Source organism: Alnus glutinosa, chromosome 12 (assembly GCF_958979055.1).
Source record: "Alnus glutinosa chromosome 12, dhAlnGlut1.1, whole genome shotgun sequence".
In the NCBI taxonomy this organism is placed as follows: domain Eukaryota; kingdom Viridiplantae; phylum Streptophyta; class Magnoliopsida; order Fagales; family Betulaceae; genus Alnus; species Alnus glutinosa.
Window position 1 is genome coordinate 11,036,600 of NC_084897.1, and position 19,117 is coordinate 11,055,716.

General features: G+C 38.0%; 1 protein-coding gene and 1 non-coding gene across 2 annotated transcripts; one reads left to right on the plus strand and one right to left on the minus strand.

Moving 5' to 3' along the window:
* Positions 1–3,521: 3,521 nt before the first annotated feature.
* LOC133853099 (small nucleolar RNA Z247) lies at positions 3,522–3,660 on the plus strand. Its single transcript, XR_009896218.1, has one exon. It is a non-coding gene; the product is annotated as a small nucleolar RNA Z247 (small nucleolar RNA).
* A 1,613-nt stretch (positions 3,661–5,273) lies between these two features.
* LOC133852054 (acyltransferase GLAUCE) lies at positions 5,274–7,785 on the minus strand. Its single transcript, XM_062288724.1, has 2 exons — positions 7,297–7,785; positions 5,274–6,258 (listed from the first exon to the last, which is right to left on the minus strand). The coding sequence occupies exons 1-2, from the start codon at positions 7,738–7,740 to the stop codon at positions 5,326–5,328; spliced, it is 1,377 nt and encodes a 458-aa protein (XP_062144708.1). The 5' UTR covers positions 7,741–7,785; the 3' UTR covers positions 5,274–5,325.
* Between the last annotated feature and the right edge of the window lie 11,332 nt (positions 7,786–19,117).

Sequence of the window (19,117 nt, forward strand, 5' to 3'; positions counted from 1 at the left end):
TTTAAACATTTTTTTAAGTGTTTTCTAGGTGTTTTCTTTCCCGTTAACCACGTACAGTAATATTTACTTAGTCTAAATGATGTTTTATTAATGTCTTGAACTTTACAAAAACAATAGAAAACGCATATGTCTTTATTTTCTTATTATGCTTCCTTACCTTCAAAAGAAGAAGAAAAAAATTGTTTCTCTTTGAACGTCAATTCCATGCCTCTAATATAAAATGAATGACGTTGTAGAGAGAGTAACTCATGTCTAATAGCAACTATGCATCGGTATGCGGTAAAAGAAGGGTCTAACAATGTGTAATGATATTTGCACAATAATCCATTTGTTTGATGATTAAAAAAATGCTGAAATATCATTCAGAAATGACTTCTGTACAACAGTTATGCACATATTGTGCAAGACTGTAAACACATGAGGTGGACCCATGGAGTAAGTCTCACCACATGAGTCCCAGCTCACGTGTCTATAGTTGTGCACATGTTGTGCACAACTATAATGTAATGATCACTTCTCAATATCAATAACCATATGGATTGTTGTGCACAAATTGTGCACCTAACACCCCCCGTCTAACAATAGTGACGTGTTTGTTGTACAACCTAAATGCACAATTCTTACACAACTCAAGACATATTAGTAAGACCCATATAGGGTGAGACACCATATATGAGTTTCACCAATATATCTTAAGTTATGTAAAAATTGTATATTTAGATCGTGCAAAAATCATTCTCTCTAACTATATATATTTACTGTGATTGGTGATAACAATCTGATTAATTATTTGCATTTACGTCACAGCTCCATACGCTTAGAAAAGTTTGAATCTGAATCATTCGGAATAAATATATAAGTCCATCACTTCAATCAATTACAAACTTTGTCACTGCCTTTACTTTTTTTCATCACCTCACGTGTTGTTCCGTGATTGGACTCCACACTTGCACTCCTAAAAATAAAGTAGAGTTTACGAATTTACAATGAAATACAAATATTTATGATGTCATTTTTTTTGTTAATTTATTTCTTTTAAATAAATTTAACTCTTGTTGATATTAAATAACTTTATGTTTATTTTGGACTTTCACATAGAAATAATGAATCGTGTTAGTCTCCAGTACCAATTTCTCTGGGAGGCTTCTTAATTAAATAAGCTAATTTTATTAACCATTGAGCAAAAAAATTATACTAGTTCGGTTTGTTAATGCTTTTAGTGTTATTAAACAAAGTCACTACTTCTCATTGCTATAATCACTATTTTGAAACTTAATATATATATATATATATATATATATATATATATATATAGAGAGAGAGAGAGAGAGAGAGAGAGAGGGAGAGAGATGGATGAGATGGGGGTTGGAGTGGTGATTTGGATGTATATGTGTTTTCCAAGGACGTGATGATTTGATGGTAAGAGTAGGTTTTTGTAATATGGTTGGTCAGATTTTCAAAGATTTTGTGGATGCTCTGAACCTCACCTAGTCACCTTTATCAAAAGTTTGGCCCATTACATCAAACCCTAGCCTTTATCGGCCCATAAAAAAGAATGAACAAAACCAATATATCTATCTAATCTGGGCAGCCCAAATGCCAAAACCCTCCATCAACAATTAATGTCCACTTTAACTCAAACCCCACCAAACTAGCCTGTCTGTTTTTTTTTTTAAAAAAAAAAAAAATTATAAATTCATGCAGCTGTTCACATGAGTGCCACGTAATGTGAGCTAGGAAGGGGTGACAAGAAAAAGGAAGGAAAGGATGTCTGAAGGTGTCGTCCAATTAAAGAATTTTAATCTTGTAGGCACAAGTTCAAATTAAAGAGTAATATATAAGCTATTGGAGAAAATAGTCCTATTGATGATCTATATCTCTCAAGTCTCAAATAAAAGGTACTTGAATGATTAAGTTAGATTCTTAGTTGCCTTATTTTGCTTGGGTTTGTCCCTTTTCAATAAACACATTCATGATGGAATTCAACATTCTCCTGAGAAAGTAATTAAGCAGATTTCATATACTTTGGGCTTGCATTGTGAGACTTGGTCTGATTCAATATTACCTTCTCTATGGACACCACCTTTTGCTGGATGTATCAAAGGAAACTTTGATGTTACTATCCATGGCAATTTTGTTGTGACACTTATTAGTGATGAAAAATGTAATATTATTCTATCTGTTACTCAAAAGCTGACTTTTACTGATGCACTTCTTGGAGAAGCATCTGTTGTTCTTTTGACTTCTCAGTTGGCTGCATCTTCTGGTTGTGGAAATTTATTTTTGGAGGGGGATGTTCTACTTGTTATTCTTGCTATCAACAATTAATCATCCTCTCTTCTCTTTTTGGTCTTTTGCTAATTGTATTTAAGATATTAGTTTAGTTTTATCTTCTTTTCATAATTGGAATGCTTTGAAAGTGTTTCGTAGTGCCAACTTTCGGGCACATTTTTTCTCAGTAGGCCGCTTCCAATCATGTTTTTAGATGCATTCTCATAGGATTTCCTATCTTCTCTTCTATTAGGATAAGAAGCGGGAAAGATCAACTCTTGTAACTATTCTCCTGTATTTAATTAGAAGAAAAAAAAAAAAGTTGGCTTACGTGGTATCCAAAACATTTTATGTTTATTGGGGGCATGGGTAGCGCGCTATTGTCTACATTGAAGAAAGTGACAAATTATCCAAGAGGACAAATACTACACCTGGTGTCCGGATATGGAGGACACATGTCCGGACATAAAAAGATCAGGGAGTACAAGTCCCCTGCCAAGTGCCTTGATGTCTGGACATGCTTGGTTTCTGAAAACTGATGTCTAGACATGGGCTAGGTAAGGGAGTACATGTTCTCTAACATGTTCGGACATGCCTAGGTCAAAAAGCATTACTAGAATGATTCCAAATATGGACGTCACATGTCCGAACATGGTGGAGATCTGAGAGTGCATGTTTCCTACCATCTGCACTGTTGTTCGTATAAAGACACAGTATAGTTGTCATCCTTTTCATTCCATATGGCCTCCATTTCCAGCCCCACCTCCCTCACCACTCTCAATCATCAAATCAACCTTAAGTTGTCTTGTGACAATTATATGCTTTGGCAATAATTTTTGGCCTCATATCTTGAAGGACGGAATCTTTTCGGGTATATTGATAATTCCATTCCTTGTCCACTAAAGTTTATATCTTCAACCACAACCCCCAGCTCCACCTCTTCAACCATAACCACCGACTCACCTACTTTAGTTCCCAATCCCGATTACGAAGTTTGGGTTCGCCAAGACAAACTCATCTTGAGTGTCATTATCTCCACAATCTCTGAAGATATTCTTGTCCATATCGTTGGTCTCCACACATCTCGTGATGTTTGGATTACCTTGGAAAAAATGTTTGCTACTCAGTCCAAAGCACGCATCATGCAAATTCGCTATCAGCTCGATACCCTCAGGAAGGGTGCTTTCTCTGTAGCTGATTATTTTCAAAAAGCTCAGACCTTGGCGCACACCTTAGCTGCCATTGATGAGCCTCTAAAGGAGTCCGAAACTATCTCCTACATCTTAGCTGGATTAAGCACGGATTATGATCCTTTGGTGACTTCGATTACCACTCGTGTCGACCCTATCTCCATGGAAGACCTCTATGGGCATTTATTGACCCATGAGCAGAGAATTGAAGTTCACAATTCTGCTCCAGATCTCTCTTCTTCAAGTGTCAATGTGGCCCAACGTCACACCTTCTCCTCCAACACCAATACTCGTGGTTCACACAGTTCCCGTGGGACCTCTTATGCAGGTCATGGTCGAGGACGTGACAAAGGACGTTCTTCTTCCCACAATCATTTCTCAAATTTCAATTCCAGCAATCGGCCTATATGTCAGATTTGTGGTAAGCCTGGTCATCTAGCTGCAAAGTGTTACAATAGATTTGATCATGCCTTTCAAGGTGGTTCTCAGGGTCCAACTGCTTATTACACTGCCCCACACGTGGCCTCTGATCCATCATGGTATCATGATCCGGGCTTTACTCATCACTTAACCAATGACTTGTCCAATCTCAATATGCGGGCAGATGAATATACTGGGAATGATCAGATAAGGGTTGGCAATGGGCAAGGTTTGCAAATTTCTCACACTAGTCTTGCTTCCATTCCTTCTGAAAGTAAAAACTTTTCCTTGAAAAATTTACTCTCTGTCAATAAGTTCACTTGTGATAATCATGTTTTTATAGAATTTCACCCTACGTGTTTTCGTATTAAGGATCTCAAATCGAGGAAACTGCTGCTCCAAGGCCCGAGTAGAGGTGGTCTCTACCCATGGCCCTCTCTTGTGCCTCGAACTCGCTCACCTCTTGCTCTCCTTGGTGAACATGTCTCTCTCAATAAATGACACTTTCGCTTGGGTCATCCTGCTCTTCGTGTTGTTCGTCAAGTTCTTTCTTCTCACTAGCTTCCAATCACGTCTAATAAAGCTAACTCTGTATGTTCTTCATGCCAACAGGGAAAGCTGCATAAGTTTCATTTTTCTCAACAGTCTGGACATGCATGCTTTTGACATGTCTGGACGCCACCATGCATAATCGAATTTTCAAGTCTAGCGTTCTAAAGGCAATTTTGCCTTCATTCATTCATAGAGCTCTCCTGCACAATTTTCAAGAACCTCCAGAGGAGTTTATAGAGCATTTTTGGGTACCAAGTCTCCCTTGACTATGTTGATACACAAAATACTTGGGGCTGTGTGCCAAGGCGATTGCTTGCTTGAAGTGAAGTGTCTTGGACTGAATCAAACCACGGTACTGCTGCATTTTTTTTTATTTTTTTATTTTTTTTTTATCAAAAACGAATAGAAAAAAAAAAGATGGAAAAAAAAAAAAAAAAAACAAACAAACAAACAAAAACAAAAAGTTCAAATTGCCAAAAATTGTTCTTAATTTTGATACTATCAAATTGCAAAAAAATCGATGATATATATACAAAAAATTCACGTAATTTTTTTTGTTAATATATACCATCAAAATCTTTGCATCGATCATATATATTTATAATACATATAGTCATTCATAATTACAAAGAGTTCAGTCCTGGCCTCTCAACTGATCACCACCACACTCTATATATATATAATATATATATATATATATATATATATATATATATATATATATATATATATAACTTGAAGAAGTATTCGTACAGTAGTTGAAATGATGGAATACATATGAAAGCAGCAAGCATGCATGCATGCATGCACTCTTAATTCACTCTTGCAATATTAATTAATTAATCATATATATATATATATATATATAAGAGATGGATGGATATGTATAGAGTTAATCTGTTGAGGCGGCCAGGAGGTACTTGTGGAAGAGGGTTTTGAATTTTTCCATTTCCTGGCTAGGGAGAGCCACCAAAACATTAACCCCAGCGCTACTACTACTAGTACTAGTAGTACTAGATTGACTGATTTCAGGAAACAGCAAAACAATGTCCTTCCTGTGATACACCACAGGGCAACTATACCTAGGCCTCCCCCAAGGATACGCCACCTCAGCAAATCCTAATCTCCACCACGATGAAACCAACAACTCCCCATGTGGAAAACCTTTGTACAACTCTCCCCAGTCTATTGCAGACCTTGCGTACTCACCTGTCATCCTTGTTGCCCCCTCACTCACCATCTCCACCACCCTCCCAAATCCCAGCTCCTTCAGCTCCTTACACGTGGCTCTCGCATATGCTGTCAGCACCCCGTTCCCTGAGTAACACCCCGGCAGTGCTGGCTTTACTCTCCCCCTTATGTCCACCGCATAAAGGACGGTCGACACTCTCTCCATCTCCTTCCCTGCATCGCCGCATGATAGTGCCTTGCACCGCCATACATGGGCGGTGACCACGTTAAACCCGCTGATACGCCCGCTGCCGCCTTTCGCCTTCGCCTTCTCCTTCAGGTTGGTGATGTCGGCGCCAGTGAGGCGGAAGATGTTGAAGGCTAAGTCTTCTTGGGTGGCTTCGAACACTCCAGGGTTCGACTGATCTCGGCCTAGCGGGGTCTTCAGCTTTAGCAGCTCAGGATGTGAGAATGTGACACGTGGTGGGGACCTGGCGGCCAGGAGTTGACGGTCGTTGCAGGGGGTGACGGCCAGGGGTTTGTCAGCAGCTAGGGCAGCCAGGTTGTCCAAGAAGGCTTTGAAGCCAAGGCCATCAAATGTTGCATGGTTGGTTGAAATGCCCATCGAAAAACCACCGCACTTAAATGAGGTTACCTGTACAATTATATATGATCGATATTGATAGAAATGAAGTAGCAATATTTGGACTTAATTACTCTAGTCTCCATCATACTGATTCACGAAAACAATATATATATATATATATATATATATATATATATATATATATATATATATATATATATATATATTAGCTGGAGTCGAAAAAGTAGAATATATAGTTAATGCTCCCTTAATTAACTTGTGACTCGCCGGCCGGTTAACATTAATAGCCCTTAACTTTGTTACCTACAACTTAGCTTCTTTCTTAAACTAATTAAATATTAAGGAAAAAAGAAAAAAGTATGTCGTCACTTATCAAATAAATAGCAATTAAGTATAATGAAACATGCTCTAATTTATTTTTCGAATTGCTAGTAATTTAAACAACAAATATGAGAGAGTTTTTATAGTTACGTAGGACATACAAATAGATCAATTAGGATCCTCTCAAATTACCTGCCCAAATTTGAAAGAATTTGGACGGGTGATTGTGAGAGACCACTTACATTATATATGTATGGATCAACCCACCTGATTGGATAAGTAATTGGACAACCCAATTTTTATTTGGTTAGGTAGATCCTATAAGTGGTCTCTCACAATCATCTGCTCGAATTTTTTCAAATTCAGATAGAAAATTTGAGAGGATCCTGAACCCATACAAAGATCTAGTTGAGTTTCATGTTTTGATTCGCTTAATTGCCTGAACAAGTAACTAGGGGGACAACTCAAAATTTTTTTATCGGAAACGAAAATCTAATAATTAGGTGGGCAATAAATTGTTATAAATGTGATACAATTAATGTCCACATATATATAACATGCGGTTAGAAAGCTATATTGTGGGTAGTTATGATCGATCATGTAGTAGTTGTGAGTTGTAAGTGAAGATGATGAGAAAGGGCAGGGCATTTATAAACAAACGCGAGGCACATGGATGGAAGCTAGGAACAACAACGACGTACAGTGGATGAAAAAGAGATGGAGTTGGAGATTAATTAATTTTGAAAGGAAATATTAATTAATTACCTGGAAAATAGCAAGTGGCTGATCATCTGGTTTGAAGATATCCAAATTCTTGGAAATAAGTTGTGCAAAAGCCGGGTTGGGATAAACCAAGTCTCCAATCTCATCCAGCGCATACTCACTGGAACCCACCGCAAAGCCCACCCCGCCTGCATTGCAATCGATCTCAAGACGCCCCGTTTCAGGGTTTAACTTCAATCTTCCGGCTAGGAAATCGTACGGCACCAGTACCTTTTCTAGCGTCTTTTTTAGCCTCTCCGCTACTTTCTCAGGAGGAAAGTCTTTGTTGGATGGAAAGAAATGCACGGTTTCCACGTTGAAATTCAGAACTTGGTCTATGTTTGACAAGAACATGGATTTTCTCTCTGTTTCTTGGCTGGGAAAAACTAGAGAGGAGCCATGGACGGTGACCTTGAGGTCTTGGAGGAGAGACGATGGAGGTCCCATATATGCCTTGCCTTGCCTTGCCTGGCCTGGCCTTCTTTTTTTGGGTTAATATATATTTTGTGTTCAATCTTGCATGCGCACATTTTATATATATATACATATAAATACATACAGAATTAAAGGTCCAATGAAAAGGTACGTACAGCCCATATCATGACACGTATGAGGGTGCACGAAGTTGAAAGGAATTAAAGGAGAAAAATGATTAATTTCTTTATCATATATGAATACAACAGGAGCAATTAAGTGTGGTAGGAAAGTGAGTATCATGATCGAATTGGACGGTTTGCTATTATTTCAAAAGTTGTTGAGTAGGTTTGTACGTGATGATGATAAAGGTGAAGGAGAGGCGGTTAATATAATTAATTTGTGTTGCATGCATGATGAATGATGCATGCATATACAGTTGCTAATTAATTAATAATAATGTTTTTTCTTTTTATTCTTATTAATTGTTTTAATAATAAAATACGTTTGTAAAACTTAAAGATCGAGGAGTACTGATGACTTAGTTTTACAGGCTAGCTAGCTAGCCAGCTAGATATATAGGCCGGATCGATTATACCAAAATATGAGGCAAATAATTGGCTGTAAAGGCCCTCCATATTAATGACTTGAAAAGGCCTCCATCACCCACTCCTAACGTAGGTGGAGACCAAATGAATGACAAATATATATATATATATATATATATATATATAGCTTAAATTGCATGGTTCTAACTTCTAAGAGGCACATGGAGAATATTAAAGCACCAAATCATGTCCAAACGCGTGGATCTGTTGATGTTAATAAAGCATTAATTAACAATTAAGAAATAAAATATACCATCCACTCCTTCAAATAACTAATTCATTAAAGGGCCCTTTTTTAAATAACACATCATCGATCCAACTTCAAAGCCACAATTAAAAACAAATAATATGATCGATCTTCAGTCCCTGGCCGTTCTTCCCTTCTTCCGCTTCTTCGGCCTAATTAAAGAAGTTGATCGATCACGTGTGGCAGTCGGCAGTCCGCATAGCAACCGATGGCCTTGGCCCAGGAGAGAGGTCCAAGACAATTATGGAACCCAAAATTTGTCGCTTTAATTGTTTTTATCTTTGTGTCGCGGATAAATGATAACATTTACATTTTCTATACATTTTTTCTTTTTTTTTTCTTTTTTTTTTTTCTTTTTTTAAGTACATTTACATCTAACCAAGTTTCAAATTCACCATTTAATCTGTGGGGCCCAATGTGAATCCCATAAATCTAAAGATATATTTAAAAAGGGAAAAATATACATTTCTCTCTCAAACTACCACTCAATTGTCAATGTCTCTCCAAACTACCAAAAAATGTCAATATCCGCCCTTAGACCAACAAAAATACAAAAATGACCATAATTTTTTTTCAATAAGACAAAAATGTCCTTTTAAATTAAAAAAAAAAAACTAAAACTAAAAAATTAAAAAAAATATATAACGAAAACAAACAAATTAAAAAAAAATAACAGAAACTTATAAAAACAATGTTTTTTTTTTTAAAAAAAAAAAAACAATTTTATTCTTTTTTTTTTTTTTGGTTGTATAACTTTTTGTTATTTAAGACTTTTTTTTTAATAACTTTTTTAGTTTTTTTTTTTAATTAAAATTTTAATAATTTTGTCAAGAGTATTTTTGTCATTAGGAGGGGACATTGATGTTGGGAATTTCCATTCAGACCGGCCCATTAAAAGAATCATGGGCCTTCAAGTTAGTATTGGCCCAAAGAGAAGATAGCAGGACTTTCAGGAAGTCCTATCTCGAGAGTGAGACACTAAGCAGCTATTTTCGAGAATACGTGACAAGAGGTAAATCCAGGTTAGGTCCCAAGAATACAAACAACCCGGGACCAAAATTCAACTTAGTCAGCTAAGGCTTGAGACAAGCTTGTCCCGAAAAATCAGGTATCAGTTACCCTAAGAAATCTGGATTAGATTATACTCCAAATTGAATTGAAGTAGGAGTCATAATCTGATCAGCAGTCCTATCCCTGGCAGAATCGAGATAGGACTCTTAGTCCAAATCTAGTTTGATCAGTAGTTCTATTCCCAGTAGAATCGGGATATGACTCCTTGTCCAATGATCAGATCAGATGTCTAATAAAGGATCAAAGTCCAATTAGAACTCTGACATAACTCATAGATCAAGAAGGAGTAGGAAACATAATCCAGGTTTGACTTTACCCCTTTGCCTATAAATAGGCCCATACCCCCAGGTATAAACTCAAACTGAACTTTTGTACATTAAGCAAACTTTTTCTCGCATAAGCTAATTTAGGCATCGAAGCGAGACCCCTAGAAGGGTCTCTTAATTTTTGTTGTTTTGCAGTGATCTTGGGAAGCGTGAAAAAAAAAAATCAAAGAACGTACAGCTCACACCATAGCGAAAACTATACCAATAGTTTGGCGCCGTCTGTGGGAACGATTATTTGTTTCTCATACAAAAAAGAAGATCCAACATAGTGATGAACACACATTCTAAAAGTCAGATCAACCGAGATACTAGAGTCCGACTAGAGCCGGTTATTCAGAACAACCCACAGTCTCCACTGTTCAATCCCCCTAACGGTGGAGACCAAAATCGCATAGCAACGCTGGAAGCCCATATCAAAGACTTAACACAGCAGAATACAGAATTGTTGCATAGGAGGCCAAGACAGCCCCATCCTGAGATGAGTTGGGATGAGCATGAGGAAGAACAGAGCAACAGCCATACCGACGGCCACAGTCTTCGAGAGGAAGATCATTGGGGGCACGATCACCAAGAAGATAATTTTTACGAAGTTAATTGTTGTGAATTTTAAAGTACTCGCAAGCGCACGAATCGTTTGCAATATAGTGTGTGCAAGTGCGAGATCGAATCCACAGGAAATTACGTTGCAAAAATCAATTTCTAATTAAATTAATCATATTTTAACCTAGTGCCGAATTTTGGAATTTTTATCAAGCAAAATAATAAACTAAATTAAAACTGAATAAGAACAATTAAAAAAAAAAAAAAAAAAAAACCTAAGGCTTTAGAATCCACGACGCCATATCAAACAACACATTCTTTATTTTATTCATACACCCGATAAACAATTATGCCTTATTGATTGTTCAAAGTCCAAAAAAAAATTGTATATTAAATCATTCAATAAATTCAACCATTAAATAAATCACAATGAATACCCAATTAAAATTAAATCATTCAATGTATCCGTTTTGAAAAACAAATCACAATGGATATCCTCTTTCAATCGAATGATTTGATGTATCTATCGGTTGAAACACATCGAATATCCAACTTTAAATAAGTAATTATTCAATCAAAAGACATACATCATTTAATTGAATTTGGACTTGAACAATATTTTGATAAAAAGGAAAAACGGGATTATATAAATAAAATAACTAGAACGTGCGTTATCAATGACGATGTTTCATCTTCAACCTTAGTTGAAGATTTTAGCCTCTCATGACTAAAAACAACACGCTAGCTTCAATTGAAAATATAAAGAAATAAATTAAAATGACGAAGAAAGAAAGAAGAATAGAGATTAATAACTTTAAATAAATTAAAGGAATAAAAGAAGTATAAACTTACAAAAGAAAAGAACAAGACAAGAACTAAAACAATGCTCTGAAGAAAATTGATGGTCTAAGTGGTGCCTAGCATGGGGTATTTATAACAGAAAATTAGGTTTGAACCCAATTTTTACAAAATGGCACCTCCACCCCTCAAAACCCTAATAGGAGAAAAGAATGCTAGGGTTTAGGGCCATATTTTCAAAATGGCACCTCTACCCCTCGAAACCCTAATAGGAAAAAAGTATGCTAGGGTTTAGGGTGTCAGCAGCCGTCAGAGCATTGAAATTCATGCATCCCACGTCAGCCCTAAAACCCGTGCTTTGAATGGCTCTAAAGACTTCTTCTCCTGCTTCTTTGCAAATCCCACAAAAATACTGCAATTTTATCTCAAAGTCCAGCAAAACACTAAAACACTAAGACTAACCAAGAAATCAGAAAATAACAAAGTTAAAGGTTTAACAAATGCAAATTAAGGGGTCCAAATATACAATATTTGGCACTCATCATTAATCTCTTGGAATTAAGGAACAGAAGGCCTGATCCTCATGGAGACCGACGGGAGGATGCAAGAGATTTGAGCAAAGTCATTGAAAATAAATATTGACTTCAAAAAGAACCAAGTGTGTGTTTGTGTGCAACAAAATATCTTAAATGCAAAATTTAAAGAAGACAAGATATTTGTTGACGAAGTGGAAACTCTGTGAAGAGAAAAACCACTCTGGGGCAGCCAAATTCAGGAACTCCACTATCCAAAAACAAAGCAAGTTACAAAGCACTCGTACTCACAAAACCTATTGCAGTAGTCATACCTTTAACTATAACACGAAGCCCATCGTGAACGCTTCCCAACCAAGTCTCTTACTTGAAGGGGTCTTTGATGGATTCCTTTACCTTAGGGCCGACCCCTAAGATAGACTTCACACAAACTGTTGAGCACACCGGCAACGGCTAGAGAGCTAACAGATCTTCGATTCTTCCTAAACGCCCTCTGTAAGCACTATGGAATTCGTTACAAAATTCATACAATTTACAAGCCTAGAGCCCTCTATTTATAGGTTGACAGAAAACCTAAATCTGCTTAAATTCGAACTCTGGCTATCGAGCGTCCGGATGGAAGTTAGCCTCGTCCTGATGGTCTTCTGCGACCGCCTTCCAGAATAGCGCAAGTCTTTCCATAAAAGGTATACGTCCAGACGGCTTGGCCGAGCGTCCAAACGGTCTTCGCTATATGTCTTTTCCACGTTCTAACGGAAGTCCAGAATATTCTAAAAAGCTTGACAACGTCCGAACATGTTGCCACATTGTTCGGACATCTTGCATAAACATCCCAAAAAGTGTCGACTGTTGAAATCCAACTCCGTGTAGAAATTGGAGAAGCTTGACCTATCGTCCAGACGGTGTTGGTCTGACGTCCGGACGTCTTCAACGCTGAAGCTTCTAGACACTATGGGGCGTCTGGACGCCTTCAAAGACTCGTTCGAACGGTTGCACAAGAATCGGTTTTTCTGTCTTGAAATTTGCAAAGAATTTTCATGGACATCTTCTAGAAACTTGTGATCTGTCACATGTTTTAAAATGAACATTGTCTGTATACATGAAGACTCTGAATAAGAACCGATCATCCTGTTCATTTGCAACCATTACATAAAAGTGTTTTTGTCATCAAGAATGTGGCCAATATAAAATACTAACAATTATTGTTGAGTTGGAGAGAAGGTGCACGTACATGGAGATGGAAAGGATGGACAAAAGCAGATCCGTAGTGGTGGACAAGCTCTTAATGGTTACAGACTCACCATTCACCAAATGGGTAGCAGACTATTGTCTACCTGAGAAGTTCAAGGTAACTCAAATCCTCAGTTATGCTGGAGAAGGGGATCCTCTCTATCATCTAGAGAATTTTCGGGTTCATATAGACCTTCACAGGACACCCGATGAAGTAGCATGCCGAGCCTTCCCCTCACTCTTTCGGGGAATGCCTAGAACTAGTTCAGAAAGCTACCCTCGAATTCTGTTGATAAGTTCAAGGAGTTGTCCAAGATATTCCTAACAGAGTTTTTAGCTTTCCGGACAAGGAAGAAGCCTTCAGGATACTTGTTAATGTTGCACCAACAAAGCACCGAAAGTCCTAAGGAGTTTATGGCCCAATTAAATCGAGATAAGATAATGGTCGAAGATTCGACCGAGGATATGGTCTTTGCTACCATCAATCAGAGAATTTCACCTGATGAGCCTTTGATGAAGAAGTTGGCCTAGAAGCACCGAGTACCTTACAGTGCCTGATGGATAAGGTAGAAGAATTCATCAATCAGGAAGAGATGCTGAAGGCTATGGCTAGTTCTAGGCTACCCCGAGAGACAGCCCCAGAAAAGAAAAGAATTTAGAAAAGATTATGGGGAAGAGCAAAAGTGGTTAAAGAAGTTCAAACACTATAACTTTACACCTCTCAATGCTAGGATATCAAAAGTCCTCATGGAAATCAGAAAAGATCCGGCCTTTCACCGACCACCGAAGATACCAGGTAATCCTCCTTCTAAGAGTGAGGGGCAAATATTGTGATTTCCATGAACAAGCAGATCATTACACCGAGGGGTGCATAGCCCTGAAGTTGTTAATCGAGGAGCTCATAAAGAATGACAAGCTGATTCAATTTTTGGGAGAGCAAAGGAATCAGTCAGGAAATAACAGGCCCCAGAATCTTCGGGACTATTAGCCCCAAGATCAACAGCCACAAGATTATTATCACCAAGACTGTCCTTAGCTAGATGAGAGGGATCAAGAGAATGATCCCTAGAAGAATATAGAAAGAAGATATGACCGAGGAAGTAGGAGTCCATGGCGTAGAGAGCTGAGGCAACATGAGATTATGTCTGAGATTAGGTAGTAAGGATCGTCGAGAGTCCCGGGGGAGACTTTCATTTTTAGCATTTATGTTTGCATAGAACTATACTATTATTTTTAACTCAGATTAGTTATAATAAAGACAGAAGATTCCCTAGATTTTGGGAGTATGTATATTCTGAATAAAAGAATATAGCTGACTTAAGCATCAGAGCATTCCTAGTCTAGAGACCGGGAACTCGTTGATGTCGCTTCTGTTATAGGAAAGAGAAGGGGAGAAAACCCTATTTAAAAACAAGGAGGATTGACAGCAAGACTCTCGGAAAGTCCAATCCCTGGAGATAGACAAAAGCCAGAGAGACAGTCCTGCAAAAAAAAACAAGCCAGTGAGACAACCCTGCAGAGAAAACTCTAAGGAAAATACAGGGAGACAACCCTGCATAGAAAACAAGGAAGGTAGACAACCCTGGGTTATCAGGTAACCCTCGGGTTTGTAGGTTAGTAGGTTTTTAGGAGGCATAAAGCCATTCCCGAAGGTAGGGAGAAAACCCTAAGGAAAAACAAGAAGGCAATATGGGGTAGTATTTAACCCTCGGATTTGCAGTTTTTAGTTTTTAGGATTTCAGACACCAAATGGGCATTATAAGGAGCCAAGGCTCAGGTTTTCTGTGACAAAAATTCTCATTATTTGAGCATACTTCGGATAAGGGAATTGGGTGGTAACTGTTGAGAATAATTTCACTCAAACTGGCTCATCAAAAGAATCATGGGACTTCAGGTTAGTACCGGACTAAGGAGAAGATAGCATGACTCCTAGGAAGTTCTATCCAAGGAGATAGACATTAATCAACCGAGACAGCATCACTCCCGAAAAGTCATATTCTAGGAATGAGACACTAAGCAGCAATTCCTGAGAATACGTGACAGGAGGTAAATCCAAGTCCCTAGAATGCAGACAACTCGGGACCAAAAGTCAACTCAGCCAGCCAAGGCTCGGGACAAGCTTGTCCCGGAAAATCAGGTATCAGTTATCCAAGGAAATCCATATTAGGACTCTACTCCAAGTTGAATTGATGTAGGAGACATAATCTGATTAGTAGTCCTATCCCCGATAGAATCGGGATAGGACTCTTAGTCTAAATCTAGTTTGATCAGTAGTCCTATTCTCGGTAGAATCGGGATAGGACTCCTAGTCCAATCTGATCCTGAATTTTTCGGGATCAGATCAGATGTCTAATAAAGGATCAAAGTCTAATTAGAACTCTAACAACACTCCTAGATCAAGGAGTAGGAAACCTAATTCAGGTTTGACTCCACATCATATAGGGCTGTCAATTTTGACACGACCCGACAACCCGACACGAACATGACACGAAATTAGAGGGTTTGAGTCTACCTTAAACGGGTCAACCCGTTTATGACCCGTTTAACTCAGTTTGGCGGGTCAGACAATTAACCCTTTTTTTTTTCCCCGGAAAATTCGAGAATGGGCATTTAACTTATTTCTGATTTTATGTTTTAAGCTTTTAGCCAAAAACAGTGAAAACACAAAGTGACAAAAGTCACAAAACAGTGAAAAGTGAAAACACAAAAGTTCAAAAATCAAAACTATCAAATTCAAAACCCTAACTTTTTCTTTCAGCTAAATCACTTCGACAGTTTCGCCGCCCTTCTCTTCTTCTTCTTCCATTTTCTTCTTCTTCCATTTTCTTCTTCTTCCCCTCCACGCCGCCGTCTCCCCTTCTTCTTCCTCTTGCAGTCCAGCTGGACGCTTGGACCCGCTCGAGTCGACGCTCTCTCTCTCAGTCTTTGCTCTCTAGCCTCTTCGGCTCTCTGCTCACTGCCGACTGCCAACACTCTCCCTGTCTCTCTGCCGTTCTCTCTCTCTCTCTCTCTCTCTTCCGCCGATGCCGCATCCAGTGGGCCGTTACCGCCGGTATGTTAATAGTTGATTTCCATTTTTATAGCATTTTGAATCTTTGATTTGTTTCAGGAAATGGCTTGTCAAGTCTCAGTGGTGTTGTTACTTGTTAGTGTAAATGCTTTGTAATTAATGGATGAGCTCAAGCAATGAGGAAAAACTCTCGGTCATCTTCAATCTCATCTAGTTTCCTTGTTTTTACTTTCCATTCTTTTTGGTTTTAGTACTTGAAAGTTGGAAGAGTGTTTGATTTTGGTTCTGTTGCTTGATGATTCTTGATCATAGTTTTAGTCTTATAAACGGGTCAAACGTGTCGGGTTGGGTCGTGTCGACCCGATACGACCCATTATGCTAAACGGGTTTCACGGGTATTGTCAGATGACCCGTGAAATAGCCGTGCCGTGTCGTGTCTGAAGCCCTGACCCATTTACATAAACAGGTCATGTTTGGGTCTAGCTTAAACAGGTCGCAGGTCGTGTCGGGTACCCGTTTTGCTAGCCCTAACATCATACGCCATGTATAAACTTAGACTGAACTTTTGTGCATTAAGCAAAATTTTCTCCCAAAAGCTAATTTAGGCATCGAAGCGAGACCCCTCAGAAGGGTCTCTTAATTTTAGTTGTTTTACAGTGATCTGGGGAAGCACGAAGAAATCAAAGAATGTGCAACTCACAGCATACCGAAAATTGTACCAACAATTGACATTTTTTGGTAGTTTAGGGGGACATTGACACGATTGGTAGTTTTTTGGTGGGGGAAAAATTGACAATGAGGTGGTAGTTTGAGGGAGTTATATGTACTTCTCCCATTTAAAAATGAAATGTACAAGAAATGTATAGAAGATGTAAAAATATCATTTCTTTATGCGATATATCAAATTTTAGTTCCCTTATAAGTCATAACCACACTTTCATTTGTTGTGTTATTCTTTCATCAATTTGTGACCAAAAAAAAAAAAAGAAAGAAAAGAAAAAGAAAAAAGAAGAAGAAGAAGGAGGAAAAGAAACACCTTGCACAACAAGTACAATAGCATGGCCAAATATTGGATCATCTTTCATCCAAACTTGCTCCAATGATTGATTAACCAACGCCTTCGTTAAACGGTGAGCTACCTCATTTACTTCTCTTTTGATATGCCCCACATACCATTGCTGGAGACCATTCAACACTGTTTTTGTATCCTCAATCAATTGTCCGTACAAACTCCAAAAACGTCTTTGCTTCAGCAAATTAAGCAAGTAATATTTTCAGTGCATCTCCTTCAGCTATAACACGTTGAATTAACAAGCCTCTACTAAAATTCCACAACCTTTCATGTTGTCAAAGTTTCTGCCATTGTTGGATATGAGATATAAGGTTTTGTGAAACACATACATGCCAACATGTTCCGCTCATGGTTTTGAACAATTGGGCCTACATCCATCTTCATTTTTGCTTTGTCTATCGTGGCGTTCTAGTTTTTCCTTTTTTCTTTTTTCTTTTAAGAAAAATGGGGTATTTTGGACTTTTCATTCACTAAAATCTCACACGGATCATTTTGCGTAAAAAAAGACTGATATGACTAATGAATGAACAACATTGCAAAAGTCAAATTTGGCGGTAAGATAAGATTAAAAAAAAAAAAAAAAAGCGTGTATTTTTTCCATAAAGAAACACAATAGTTGTTTTCTCGAGAATAGTCTAATTTTCAAAACAAAATTATGGATAATTGCATCATTGGTCCCTGTGGTATGCCATAATTATTTTTCACTCTCTATAGTTTAAAAAGTTCATGGGAGGTCCATGTGGTATGCAATAATTACGTTTTACTCCCTAGGTCGATTTTCTGTCCACCATTTTGACGGAATCTGTTAATCGTACACGTCAGCGCCACGTGTCGCCAATAAGATGGCGACACGTGTTCATCTTAATAAAAAAAATATAAATTTATTAAAAAATAAATAAATAAACTTATTTTTTAAAAAACAAGAACAAAAACAAAAGAGCAGGCCAAGGAGTGGCTGGGCCACCCCTAACCAATTGGGGTGGCCGCAGGGGGTGGCTTGCGGCCACCCCCAGAGATGGCCGGGGGTGGCGCGCTTGGCCTGCCTTTTTTCTTTCTTTCTTTCTTTCTTTTTTTTTTTTTTTTTTTTTGGTTTTTAAAAAAATAAGTTTATTTATTTATTTTTTAATAAATTTATATTTTTTTATTAAGATGAACACGTGTCGCAATCTTATTGGCGACACGTGGCGCTGACGTGTAAGACTAACAAATTCCGTCAAAATGGTGGACGGAAAATCGACCCAGGGAGTAAAACGTAATTATTGCATACCACAAGGACCTCCCATAAACTTTTTAAACCATAGGGAGTGAAAAATAATTATAGCATACCACAAGGACCAACGGTGCAATTATCCTACAAAATTATTTGGATTAAGTCGTACTTGTTAACTTTTGGTAATTACATCTTTATCCTATGCTTTTTTCTATTTTTTTTGAAACATTTATCCTACGCATTTGAATGCATGAGATAAAAAAATCCTGAAAAATATTTTTCGGCGTTTTAGCTCATAAGAAAAAATCACCAAAGACGTAAAACGGAATTCAGTAACCGCCACCGGAATCTGGCAACATCCAGCCGCCATCGCCAAAATTCGGCTGACATGTCCAAATTCCGGCCGTAATGGTCAGATTCCGACCAAAACTGGCCGGAATCTGAACCTCCAAAATCCGACGATGTCGTCGTATTCCAGCCAGTGCCGCCGGATTCCAACAATCGGATACCAAAATTCGGAGATCTTCGGCGGTAGAGTCGGCTACGAACAAACTCCAATGCTTGGCAGTGGCGGATTCCCACAAATGTGCGTTGAAGAATTAAAAGTTTAAATTCAAAAAACGATTTATGGTCAAAACCGTAAATCGTTTTTCAAAAATTAAAGAGGCTTTTACGGTCAAACCAAAAATGATTTCCATTGACCATTATTTTCGCCCCCACCAAACATCGGAAAATACAGAAAACATTTTACGCTGAAAGAAACGA

Bases quoted from the DNA above. Each gene is read 5' to 3' on its own strand.
- LOC133852054 (XM_062288724.1), bottom strand. From the start codon at position 7,740: ATGGGACCTCCATCGTCTCTCCTCCAAGACCTCAAGGTCACCGTCCAT. The intron at 6,259-7,296 runs GTAATTAATTAA...ATAATTGTACAG, and splicing joins AGCCACTTGCTATTTTCCAG to GTAACCTCATTTAAGTGCGG.